Here is a 12,377-nt window from a genome sequence, read left to right on the forward strand (position 1 = left end):
TACTCATATTTATATACTCTACAAATATATACTCCATAAACACACACACTCTGAGAATACACTCATATAAACATATACTCAACACACACAAACACATATATACATAAACTCACACTCTATAAACACATAGAAAACACAGACATATATATTCAGCAAGTGCAAAACAAATAACATATACAAACACTTAACAAACACAAGAACATACATAGTCCCCAAATGAAAGGAAGCTCAGCTACACATAGACTCACCCAACATACAGGCACATATATCCTCCCAAGGCAATACATGGACACACATACACATACATACCCACTGCAGGGCTGTTTTCCTCATCTACTAGAATGTCAGCTCTATGAGGATTGAGATTTTCATGTCTTGGTCACTACTACATTCCCAGAATATAACACAACAGGTGCTCAATAAATATTTGTTGAATGAATAGATGAGAAAATGTTCACAAGAGACATAGTCACAAAAACTACAGAAGAACACACACACACACACATGCATATTTCAGATGCAGATACACCCTCTTCATCCCCTTGCTCACTTATGATCAAGCACATTCGTGGTCAACAACCTTTATCCACTGACTCTATCCACTGATTTTCGCAGGGTACACATCCTATTCTGATCCTTCATCTACTCCTTTACATTTATTATCTCTTACTCAACTGAACACACTTGGCTTGAGACACATATAGTCCTCCTTATCCCAATTTTTAACACACACACAACCACAAAACCAAGAGACACCTATAAACTGCACACAATGTACACATACACATATACATAGCCACACAAACACATCCTCATTCAATGCACAATCCCCACACATACAGATCCAGAGTTTAAGCCATAATTTCAACATAAAAGCAAACACAAGGATGTATACACACCAGTCCCAGGTCCTCTAACCTTTTGTCAGTTGAAGCAAGGGGCGGGATGGTGGGAAATCCCTCCCCTGCATCAAACCACGCCCCCTTTGGCTGCCACCATTTCCTGGACTTAACCCTGAGGTGTCTCAGCAGCGCCCTAGACCTCAGTCCGGCTAACAGGTGAGGGGTGGTTTGAGGGGGAAGAGGAGGGGAGTAAACTGTCTTACTTTCACAGATCCTCCAGTTTCCTCTGCCCTGGGGTTTTTGTACCCCAGCAATAGAACCTGAGTCCTGCCACAGCCAAACTTGGTTCCAAAGGCCTAGCCTTGGGTGGCAGCCCCTAAGCCGATTGTAGGATGAGAGAAGGTGACCATGAGAGGGGCCAGCAGGGATTGAGAAGGAGGGAGGAGACTGGGCAGAAGAAGGAGAGGAATTACTGAATAGAAGAGAGATATCGAATGAGCTGGGGACATCCCCTTAGTTCTGAAAATGGAGGGGGTTGCCTAAGGGCCCACAAGGTGAGAGATCCTGCTAGGTATGTGGTGGTGGTGGGGGTACCAAATTCAGGCAAAACTGGGAGAGGGGCATTTGGGTCTGAAGGGATAGAGGGGACATGAGCCTGGTGGGGAAGAGGGCTCCTGGGCCAGAGGTAGGCCTTGGTGGCCCCCTGGGATTTGAAGGTCTTTAGTCATTGCCTCCTCATCAATTGCCCATTCTCTGCTCTGCCTGGCACTGTCTCCTGGGTTTGCATCAAGAGAGTACCACCCTGAGTTCCCAAAAAGGACGGCTGAACTTCACCCCATACCCCAGCTGACTCTTATCTCAAGTGGACATGGCCTGCAGGGGCCGCACTCGACCCAGGGGCCTGTCCTGGGCCCTGCGACTGACCCTGGCATGGATCTTGCTAGGGGCCTGTGGAGGAAGCCGCCCACTCCCCATTAAGTCCCGAAGACACCACAAGCTGGCGGCCAATCTGGGCACAGGTCAGCTGGACCTGGCAGGTGAGCACTCCAGAGCTGCCTAACACACAGGAACCTTCACTCCACCGTAGCAATACCAGAATTTCCTTATGACAGGGGCTTAGAGCAGACTGGGATAGTGCTGAAGAATGTAGTTAAAGAGAACAGACTCTGAAATCAAACTGCCTGGGTTTAGACCCCAACTCTGACACTTTGTAGCTGTGTTACCCTGGGCAAGTCACTTAACCTCTCTGGGACTCATGTGAGCCATTAAAAATGGGGAGAAACAATAGACCTACTTCATAGGAGTGTGATAAAAGGGTATATGTATAAGCATTTGAGAATTAACACCACCACCAGGGACATAAAAAATAATTAGCTGATTATCATAAATATTACTTGAAGCTGTATTTGCATCTCAAGTGAAGTGTCTTTAAGTTTTATGTTTGGAAAAAATGATATAACTGGAGTCCACCTGTTTGGGGGACCCACCAGGCCTTAGTTCCCCAACCCCATCTGAGAATCTAAGACCCAAACTCAAAGGAGTTCCCTTCTCCATGGCCCTATTTTCCCTCAGAGATGGACACACAAGAGGCATTGGACCCAGTAATCCTCCCAGGGGACTGTGGAGGGGAGTCAAGCCCCAGGTGAGTACTGCAATCCCCAGACTTTCCTTGTGCTTTTTACATCAGTTGCCCCAGCAAGGGTAGAGAGCCTCGTTGCATCTTGACCCATCCAGGCCTGTCTCTCCCAATATCCAGGTGTAAATCCTTCCTGGGACACCTCCAAGTTGCCGTCCGGAGTCGCTTGCACTTCCTGTTATTGGGGAAACGTCAGACACAGCCGCTCTGCGCAGAGCTCTGTGATGCCTGGTAGGAGAGGTGGGGCATCAGTGGCAAGGCCTATGGTTTAGGGAGGGCCAAAGGCAGGATCTGCAGCAGGCTGGTGCTAGTGTTTAAAGGGACATGGCCTGCACAAACGAGAAGATGAAGCCTGGTGTTTAGACACTAGCCAGAAAAGGGCCGGGCCTGTGGAAAGTAAGAATCCTACTTGAACCCAAATGCAGAGCCTTTACCCCACTTCTTTTATCCACCCACCAACCACAGGTTTGCCACCTGCAAAAGCGATATCACCTGTGGCCCAACTTGGCTTCCACTCCTTGAAAAGAGGGGTTGCAACCCTGGCTGCAGTACCTATGGGCAGGTGAGCATGGGACAGACGTTGTGGGAGGAGGCTGAGACCTCCTCTTACTATGTGCTGTCTTAACCCACCTGGGTCCCAGAGTCTGGACTAGCATTCCCAAGCCCCCTGCCCCCCGCCCCTGCTCCCACCCTTCTGCTTTTCTGCAGCCCAACTTCCATAATGGAATGCATTCAGTGGGCCTTAGGGAAGCCAGCAGTTTCCCTAAGGCCCACTGAAACTGAATTTGCCTACTCCAAGGGACTGTCTCTGCTCCAGGCCCATCCACAAGTCCCCTCAGAAGATCCAGAGGCCCTAGTCACCTTTCCCAATGCCCCAACCTTAATTTGGCCCTCTACCACTCCAGCCTCACAGAACCCAGTAAGAACTACTTGCCCTCCCCACCCCGACACTCCAGCCCTGCCATAGCGACCCGTGACCCAGAAGTGAGAATTGCCCGTCCCAAGACCCCACCCTCGCCCTGGCCCCTACTCTCAATGGAACTCCCAGCCTTTCCTTTCCCAAGGCCATGGCCCTGAACACACCCTCCACCAGCCTCAGAGGGCCACACCCTCCAAGGTGTCTGCACCTACTAGGCCCTAACTCCACCCCTTCTCTCAGACCTTCGCTGACGGGGTGGACCTTTGCCGCTCGGTTCTGGGCTACGCAATGCCGGTGGCAGTTCCAGGCGCTGGTTACTGCCTCAACATCTCCACCTCCGTGCTTCCACATCCCAGACACAAACGGAGGGTCCGGGAAACCACCCTCCTGCACTCCCGCCGCGCTCGCACCTGGATCCTGGACATCATGGGCAGCGGGAGTGGCAGTGGAAGTGGCAGCGGCCGCTAGGGGGCGCCTGGCCTTGGATGGAGAGTCGTCCCTTTCCCCCAATTCCTTCCTGCCCGATAACCATACGCAGAGCTCCACCCCTCTCCCTCTCTGTCCTCTAGTTTCTAAGAGGCCTATCGCTTCTCCCTGGAACCCCCAGAGACTAGCCTCTCTCTAAATTATTAGAGCAATAAACCCAACTCTAGCCCATTTCATCCTCTCCACCCTGAATAAAGTCGCCAACCAGAGCACATGATGTGGCTGTTTCTTGGAGAAATGAGTGGGAAGGCTTGTTGCCAGAAAGTGATAGGTGTCTCACCCCAATCCTCAGGACCTAGCGTTAGCGACTGATTCACACTAGCGTGTAAATGACAGATGTGTAAATGATGGATGGCTAATACCCCCGGAGCACTTGTCTCCTAACTAGGAATATTCAGATGTCAGGAATAGGAGGTTGGGTTAGAAGGGCTGACAAAGGCAGGTGTGTTCTCCCACTGTGTGCCACCAGGAAGAAGCTCCCTGACTTGTATAGATGTCCCCTTCCTTCCTTCACATTCTCCCATATCTCAAACCTAGTCCTAAAGGCAAAGGAAGGACTGGACCCTGATTCAGGATTTGGGTTGTAAGCACTACTCCTAATTCTCTTTCTTATCCACATGCCCCAGGAGAGCCTATTTTCTCTCCTGGAAAACAGAGGCAAGGTCCTTTTTAGTTCAATAGATCAAGATTGATGGATGCCTCCTATGACAAGGCACTGTGCTGAAAAAGATGAGATTCATTCTCTGTCCTCAGGGAAAATGAAATGACATAAGAAAAGTGTTCCACTAGGAGAGCGGCAGTCCTCTTTTAGCTGCAAGAGACAAGTTCAGTTCAGTTTCTTTAGACAAGACATAGCTAAACTTCAAGAATGGCTGTATTTGGGTGCTTAAATGATGCTGGGAATCTATCCATATCTTTTCCTCACAGTAGCAAAGATGGACCAGAATCCCATGATTCCAGTGATTAAATGGACCTATTTCTCTGTCACACCAGCAAAAGTTCCAGGGCTAGCTGTCACTGATCCAGCCTTGTCATGAGCCCAACACCGAACCAATCATTGTGTCCAGGGGAATGCTGTGCTTTCACTGGCCTGACCTGGGTTATGGGCTTGTGCCCATGATGGGATATCAGTTCCATCTGAACCACATGGACTGAGGATGGGGGAAGGGTGGTTACCCCAAAGGAAAGTCAGGCGCTGGGGCCAGAAGGGAAAAGGGTGCTGGGCAGGGAATCAAAATATATTGGCCGGAGAATGATGGTTAGGACCCCGACTCTACAGTACACCTACCTGGGTTCACATCCAACTTCTACCATTTATTCATATTGGTAACATTGGACATGTTTCTTCATCTATAAAATGGAAATTATAATTGTTCCTCTCATAGGATTGTTGTTAAGTGAGTTCTTGCAAGTTGTTCTGGTTATGCACTGCTGTGTAACAACTCCAAACACAGTAACGTAAAACGATGATCGTTATTAGCTCTCATGGTTCTGGAGTTGACCTGGGCATAGCTGGGTTCTTGCTCAAGGTATCTCATGTAGGAGATGGAGTCACCTTGAAAGCTTCCTTACTCATACATCTGATGCTTGGCACTGGCTCTTACCTTGAACTTCAGCTCAGGCTGTTGACAAAAAAAGCTAGACATGGCCTCACTCTGTGGCTTGGGCTTCCTCACAGGATGGTAGCTGGGTTCCCAGGGCAAGTGTCCCAAGAAGGACAACCAGGTGGCAGCTGTCTCACCTTTGATGATCTAGTCTTGGAAGTCACACAGTATCACCTTGTGTTTTCTGATCACTAAGGTGAGTGAGTCACTAAAGCCAGCTCATACTCAAAGAGAGGCATCCTAGACTCTACCTCCTAATAAGAGGGATGTCAAATAAAATGCTTGGAAAGTGCTTGGCACATAATTAACAATATATGTCAATATAATCCATTATCATTGTTGTTGATGATGATGATGTTATATGCTGTGTTACTGTAACAAAAGAAGTAGGCATTTGAGGAAGAAAAGTGATAGATGCCTTGGAAGGAACTCCAGGCAGAGAGATGACCAAGCTGTGAGGAAGTGCATCTCAAGTAGGAGGCCTGGAAAGATCAGGTTCTAGTCAGTGAGCCTGGAGCAGAGTATGGGAACTGTGGTCAGATCATGAGAAGCCCTTGAACTCCAGGAAAAGCCAATTTGGATCTGATTATGAGGGCCATAGATTTATGCAGGGGAACATCCATTAGACTGACACTTGCAAGCAGGACAGGGAAGGATGAAATTGGAGGTGAGGGGAACCAGTGAGGACATTGGGACAGGAACTGGAAGATAGGCAGAGGGAGATAAACAAGACAAATTTGGAGGACTAACCTGCAGTGCTGTCTCGAGCAGAGCAGGAGTGACTGTTTGAAAACTTCGAGAAGCATTGCCTGGAACTAACTCCCTTCCACCCTCCTGTTATCTGTTCCACTCTTTACCCTTCAGATCTTGGCCGGTCAGCTTGTCAAGCTCTGTGAGACCCAGACCAGAGCCAGCCTCCCCATTTTGCATCCCTGGGTCCTCTAAGACCCTTCTGGCTGATCAATGGTGGCTTCCCAGTGTCCAGCACAGAATCTGCATAGAATGGACAGGTGTTCTGCTTTGAGCTGAACTGCCCCCACCCCATTCATACATTGAGTCCTAACCCGCAGGCCCTCATGTGACTGTATTTAAAGATAGACTTTTAAAGAGGTAATTAAGGTTAAATGAGGTCACACGGGTGGGGAGATTAGGACACAGATACACAGTGGGAAGACCATGTGAGGATGCAGGAAGAAGGCAGCCATCTACAAGCTGAGGATACAGGTTTCAGAAGAAATCAAACTTGCCAACACCTTCATCTTTGACTTTTAGCCTCCAGAATTGTGAGAAAATAAATTTCTGTTGTTTAAGTCACCCAGCCTGTGGTACTTTGTTATGACAGCCCAAAGAGACTAATACAGGCTCCATAAATAATACTCCCACAATGCTCTGGGATTCTACTATCAAATTAAAAAATGAGCCATCCCTTTTCTTCTTTCCATTAAAATCCCACTGTTCAAGTCAAGATGGGTGGGGTTCAAGGGTTGGAGAGGATGGGCCTCTCCCTAGCCCTAGGTGTCAATTCCTAACTCTACCCCAAATATTCCACTCCTCTTGTTAGGGATTGCCTCAGGCCTGGACACATGTCCTGCCTCCAGCCAGGAAGTGACAGAGCAGCTGCTGGGAGATAAGGCTTTGCAGGTTGAGATGTAATGTCTAGAGCTATGGAGGCTAACTTGAGACCATAACAGGCAAAAACACCAAAGCTGGCAAAACACCAAAGTTGGAAGATGGGCTAAAAAAAAAGTGTCTTTGAAGTTGTTTAGCGACCTGACTTCCAAACTTCCATGGAGTGAGATAAATCTGTCCTGCTGCTGGCAAGGCTGTGGGGGAAAAGTATTCACTTACACTGCTGGTGCACATGCCATGGGTATTAAGCCTCCACAGAGAACTTGAAAATATCTCTTCTCCAAATTATAAACAAACAAATAGATTCTCTAACCTAGCAAGCCCCCCTTGGGACTTTATCCTACAGACAAAGCTGTATACAAGAAATGATGGCACCTTCTGGTCATTCCCTGCTGTACAGGTTTAACATCAAGCTAAATGATAACTCATCATCTACTAAGAGGCATTAAATAAACTATGGGACAGTCATGCCACAGAGGACGCTTCAGCTGAAAAGGGAATGAGGAAAGTTTTTAGATGTCCATTTGGAATTAGCTTCAAAATACATGTGGCATGAAGAGTAATATGAACTATCTAAGGTATGCTTCCATTTGTATAAAAAAAAGAAACTTTAAAAAAAGAATGTATCTGTGCATATGTTTGTAACATATCTCTATTTCTGAAAGGACCTATACAGACCTATGGCCTGAATGTTCTGCGTCACTCCAAAATTCTTATGCTGAAATCCTAACCCCCAAAGATGATGGTATTAGGAGGTAGGGCCTTTGGGGACATCATTAGGTCATCAGTATGGAGCCCTCATGAATGGGTTTAGTACCCTTATAAAAGGGACCCCACAGAGATCCCTCACCCCTCCACCATGTGAGGAGGACACAGTAAGAAGTCATCAGTCTGTGACCCAGAAGACAGCCCTCACCAGAACATGACTATACTGAGACCCTGACCTTGGACTTCCAGCCACGAGAACTGTTATGTCTTGTTTATAAACCACCCAGTCTGTGGTATTTTGTTATTACAGTCCAAACCCTAATTCTGTACCACACAAATATATATTTTAAAATAAATATCAATCAACCAGTGTCCATCTTGTTTAATTTGCAAATATCAGTAGCTGGGTCCAGCTGTAGACCATGTTCCCACTACTCCCCATCCCAAAGTACAACCCTCACATCTGGCTTTCCTTAAGCACTTTTAATCACAAACTGGGGGGACGGGGGAAGGCAGGTAACGGGGGTACTGGCCAGCTCCTAGAGAGTGGTGACTGACTCCAGGCCACGTTCCTGGAAGTACCGGTGGGAGAGGCGGGGGCGGGTTCGGGGGCCTTCACTGAAGTAAGATGTGATCCTCCCAAGTCCCTCCTCATCCTCTGTTGGCGAGTCCTCCCTGTGGGCGAGAGGTGGCAACACTGACCACCTTCTGTGGGGGCAGCCCTCCCAGGCTGAGCTGAGCCCTGGCCTCCCTCCCTCTTTCTCATGGCACCTCTGGGACACCCACCATGTAATGACTTCTGCTTCCTTCTCCAGGATGCTCTGGGCTGTGCGCCAACTGAACCGGACAAACTGAGGAAAGCCAAAGATGGGTTCCACGTGCTTTCTCAACCATGCTTTCGTCTTGGGATCTAGGGGAGTGGTGTGATGGACAATAGTGATGGTCCCTGAACTATGACATAAAGTCCCAGCTCCTCAGCCTGGCATCTTAGGCCCCACCACCTCATCTGAGGCCTCCTCCTGAGTACCTGAGACACCTTCCAGTCTGAAACATCTTCCTGCCTCAAGAACTTTGCATAGGCAAACCACTCCCAACTTTACACCTGGCTGACTGCTGCTCAAGGTGCAGTTTAGGGAGACTGCCCGAGAATCTCCCTTATCCCACCAAAGACAATCAGCATTTGTGGACCATCAGGTTAATGCCTATATCCCCCATGTAACCATAAGCTCAGTGGGGACAGAGACGTTCTTGTCTGTCTTGCTCACAGTTATACCTTTAGGGCTTGGCCCTGCACAGCATGTACCAGGGACTCAGTAAGCACTGAATGCTGCCCAAACTCTTTTTTGCCTAGACCTGTCTTCCTCATTTTGGCCTCACCTAAGTTCCAGTCACAGACTTACTGTGTCGCTCCACCCACCTGCCAGTCCTTTCCTGGGTCTCAGAAGGACCAGCAAGTTCCTTGAACCCCACCACTGAATCTTCCAATCTGCCCTTGTGGGGGAAAGGGGAGTGAGGAAGGCACAAACATCTCCACTTCGGACAAGGAAACTGAGCCTCATCATGGGAGGAAAATGATGGATTTAAGCTGAGGCCACTGGACATGAGCTGGTGCCCCTCACCCTGTCCTTGTCCCTTTAATGAATGGACAAATGTCCACTATGCGTCTCAGTCCCTCATTGGAGCTCCAGAGAAACAGCACAGAGGAAGGGAGGGAGCAGGGAGGAAGGAGCATGCCAGCTGGAACTCAGCTCTGCCACACAATGGCTATGCTCAAGTGGCCTCCAGTCTGGGCTTCAGCCTCTTCCGCTGTGGAGTGGGGTGAGCAGAACAACTCAGCCTGTTAGTGTTATCACCAGTACCGCTGTCTCAGGGCAGCTCCCACAGCAGCCCCCACTGCCATCTGCTCACCATTGGGGTACCCTGAGCCATAATCGATGTCCAGGTCCTGCAGTTTTTCCACAAACTGCCAGTTCTTCACAGCTTGGTCACGTGCTACCTGTGGGCAAGACAGGCACTTGGGATCTCCGTCCCTCAAGGCACCACATCTGCCCCCTGCCCAGAGGGATGCTGGAAGTTGTACATGGATAGCAAGGGGCTGACCTTGGCACAGATGCTGGCAGCACTGACCACAGGGTAGAGGGCATCTGCCTTGGCCTTCACTGTCACCTCGATATTGGGAAAGCACTGCTGTAACCGCTCCTGGTATGTCTCTGGCAGCCCCACGGTGTCCACAAATACCTACAGTGGTGACAGAAAATGTATTAATTCAACGAACATCGGGAAAAACAACTGTACAAATAATCCGGTGTCAGAGCCTTTGTACTTGTTCCTGCCGCCTGGAATACTCTTCTCTGGGCTCATCCCCAGGCTGAATCTTTCTCAGAGGTCTCAGATCAAACATCATCTCGCAAAGAGGCTTTCCCTGATTAAGCTGCATCCATTCTACATTGGGCTGTGCTCAATGCAGGGAACAAGGCAGTGAACACACCAGACAAAAATCTGTGTTCTCATGGAGGGGACACCCATACCCGGGTGAGGGCTACAGACAAGAAACACAGTAAATAATAAAAGATAGAGGAGAGTTGGAAGAGGTTAGCATTTTAAATAGAAGCATAGAGGGTGGGGAGGTTCAGGGAAGGTCACTCTGAGGTGGTGACACTTGAATAAAGGCCAAAAGAAATGAGGGGATGAGTCGTGTGGAGATTTGGGAAAGTGTTCTAGGCAGAGGAGTGCAAAGGCCCTGAAGTAGGACAATGTTCAGTATACTGGGCAACAGTAGGGAGTCCCTATGGCTGGAGTAAAGAGACGAGGTCAAGGAGGTAACAGGGAAAGTGATCTCTACAGCAGTTACAGTTCTCAGAAATCACCTTTATTACTTGCTTACCAGCTGACTTGTCTCCCCTGACTTGGCCATGAATATCTGAGGACAGGGCCCTTGTCTATCTGCTTCGGTACTGCATCAGCTCCACACTTCACATTCCAGTCCTGGACCTCAGCCACCTCCTCAGCAAAGCCTTCCTTGTTCCATTTCCTTCCTCAAGTGTATTTATTTGCCTTTGTTATCCTCTCAAAACAGCCTGTTGTTTGCCTTAGAGACTCATTGCCATGCCAATTTATATTTCTCTGATAATTTAATCTCCTTCTCCTCCCCTTGATTGTGAGTCAAGATTCACATTTAAAAAGATGACTGTCTGCTGCTGCTATGCTGGGAGCAGATTGCAGGGGAGGGAGCTAGAGATGGGGGACCAGGGGAGAGGATGGGGCAGGCATCCAGGAGGAAAGGGTGCCATGGGCTAGGATAAGTGGACAGATGTGTAATTTGTTTTGGACACTGAATCTTTAGAATACAGATATAGATGGGGGTGGGGTTGTGGGCCCCACCATGGTCCTCAGTGGGGGAGACACATATTAGGGTGGGAAAAGCAGTAGGAAATCAACAGTAACAAATATTCCTGAGGGTCTACAGCCATGCTAACCCTAAACACGCCCACTCTTGTCTGATCTTGGAAGCTAAGCAGGATCTGGCCTGGTTAGTACTTGAATGGGAGATCACCTAGAAATACCGGGGGGCTGTAGGCTTAAAAAAAAAAAAATTCCTAGCTCACCTGAGCAACGTTCACGCCCTGATGCAACGCATACTGCACCAAACCAGCGGCTGTATCATGGGACAGGGAGTTCAAGTTGTATTTGACCCTGCCGTGGGGAACAAAGCTCAGTCAACCCCGTTCCAGCAACGGATCCATTCCAGTCTATGCTGGCTGCCTCTCCGCCCTGGCCTGCCCAGGGGGCACCCCTCACCGTCCAAGCATACTGGTAGAGATGAGGTTTGGAGACAGCACGTCCAGTGCCCAGCCCACAAAGTTCCTGTCCTCCTCCATTTTTGCAAAGAGCCTGTCCCGCTCGCTCTCCGACAGGGTCTTTGAGTCTGGGAAGTAGGTTAGGAGAGAAAGGAGAGCAGCTGGTTCTAGTATTCCTGTTGTCTCTCTTCAGCTAACACCCGCCGCTCCACATGCCCAGTAACCCCCTCCCCAGACGTACAACTCGGGCTCACCTGCCACTTTCAGGGCCTCCAAATCTGCCAGGCGTGACAGGGGGCAATAACAGATGGCGTAGACCATGGGGCCTGGGGAAGGGGAGGGGGGTTCCAATCAGTGAGCCGGTGAAAACCACCATCCCTGCTCCATCATCAGCGTTTTTTCCGGTGCCACCACCAATGCCATGGCCATCACCACTACTAATCCCCACCCCGAAACCCGTGCAATCTCGTCTCCCGTTCCACGGCAGTTTGCATCCCCTTTATCACGTCCCTCCCAAACTCGGCCCTAGGGGCGCACCCAACACCGGGCCCCGGCCCGCTTCATCGACGCCCAGGACGCAAGGCTCCTTGCGGCACACCGCCGGCACAGGCGAGTTTAGACGACAGCGACCAGTATTGTCTCTCTCCAGCTCGCTGAGATCCATGCCGCCTCGGCCGCCGCCACCAGTCGCAGGAACGAGGTCCGCAGAAACAGGTCTGAGCGCGCGTTTTCTGCCTGTCCCTCAATGGCTGTCGC

The 12,377-nt window shown here is 49.5% G+C and overlaps 2 protein-coding genes across 3 annotated transcripts; one reads left to right on the forward strand and one right to left on the reverse strand.

The window, feature by feature from the left end:
* The first annotated feature begins 641 nt into the window (after positions 1 to 641).
* Positions 642 to 4,118, forward strand: RTBDN (retbindin). Its single transcript, XM_036233846.1, has 6 exons — positions 642 to 1,058; positions 1,634 to 1,879; positions 2,415 to 2,484; positions 2,599 to 2,709; positions 2,944 to 3,040; positions 3,638 to 4,118. Exons 2-6 carry the CDS (start codon positions 1,711 to 1,713, stop codon positions 3,863 to 3,865), a joined length of 675 nt encoding a protein of 224 aa, XP_036089739.1. The 5' UTR covers positions 642 to 1,058; positions 1,634 to 1,710; the 3' UTR covers positions 3,866 to 4,118.
* A 4,073-nt stretch (positions 4,119 to 8,191) lies between these two features.
* Positions 8,192 to 12,350, reverse strand: RNASEH2A (ribonuclease H2 subunit A). 2 transcript variants are annotated; one of them, XM_016162101.2, is made up of 8 exons: positions 12,159 to 12,350; positions 11,876 to 11,947; positions 11,623 to 11,749; positions 11,430 to 11,517; positions 9,925 to 10,062; positions 9,733 to 9,820; positions 8,611 to 8,734; positions 8,192 to 8,499 (listed from the first exon to the last, which is right to left on the reverse strand). In XM_016162101.2, the coding sequence occupies exons 1-8, from the start codon at positions 12,283 to 12,285 to the stop codon at positions 8,364 to 8,366; spliced, it is 900 nt and encodes a 299-aa protein (XP_016017587.1). In that variant the 5' UTR covers positions 12,286 to 12,350; the 3' UTR covers positions 8,192 to 8,363. The 2 variants fall into 2 exon arrangements, with proteins under 2 accessions (XP_016017587.1, XP_036089738.1); XM_036233845.1 differs by having other exon boundaries at positions 8,611 to 8,675; positions 12,159 to 12,315.
* Between the last annotated feature and the right edge of the window lie 27 nt (positions 12,351 to 12,377).

Source organism: Rousettus aegyptiacus, unplaced genomic scaffold, assembly GCF_014176215.1.
Source record: "Rousettus aegyptiacus isolate mRouAeg1 unplaced genomic scaffold, mRouAeg1.p scaffold_m13_p_16, whole genome shotgun sequence".
NCBI lineage: Eukaryota > Metazoa > Chordata > Mammalia > Chiroptera > Pteropodidae > Rousettus > Rousettus aegyptiacus.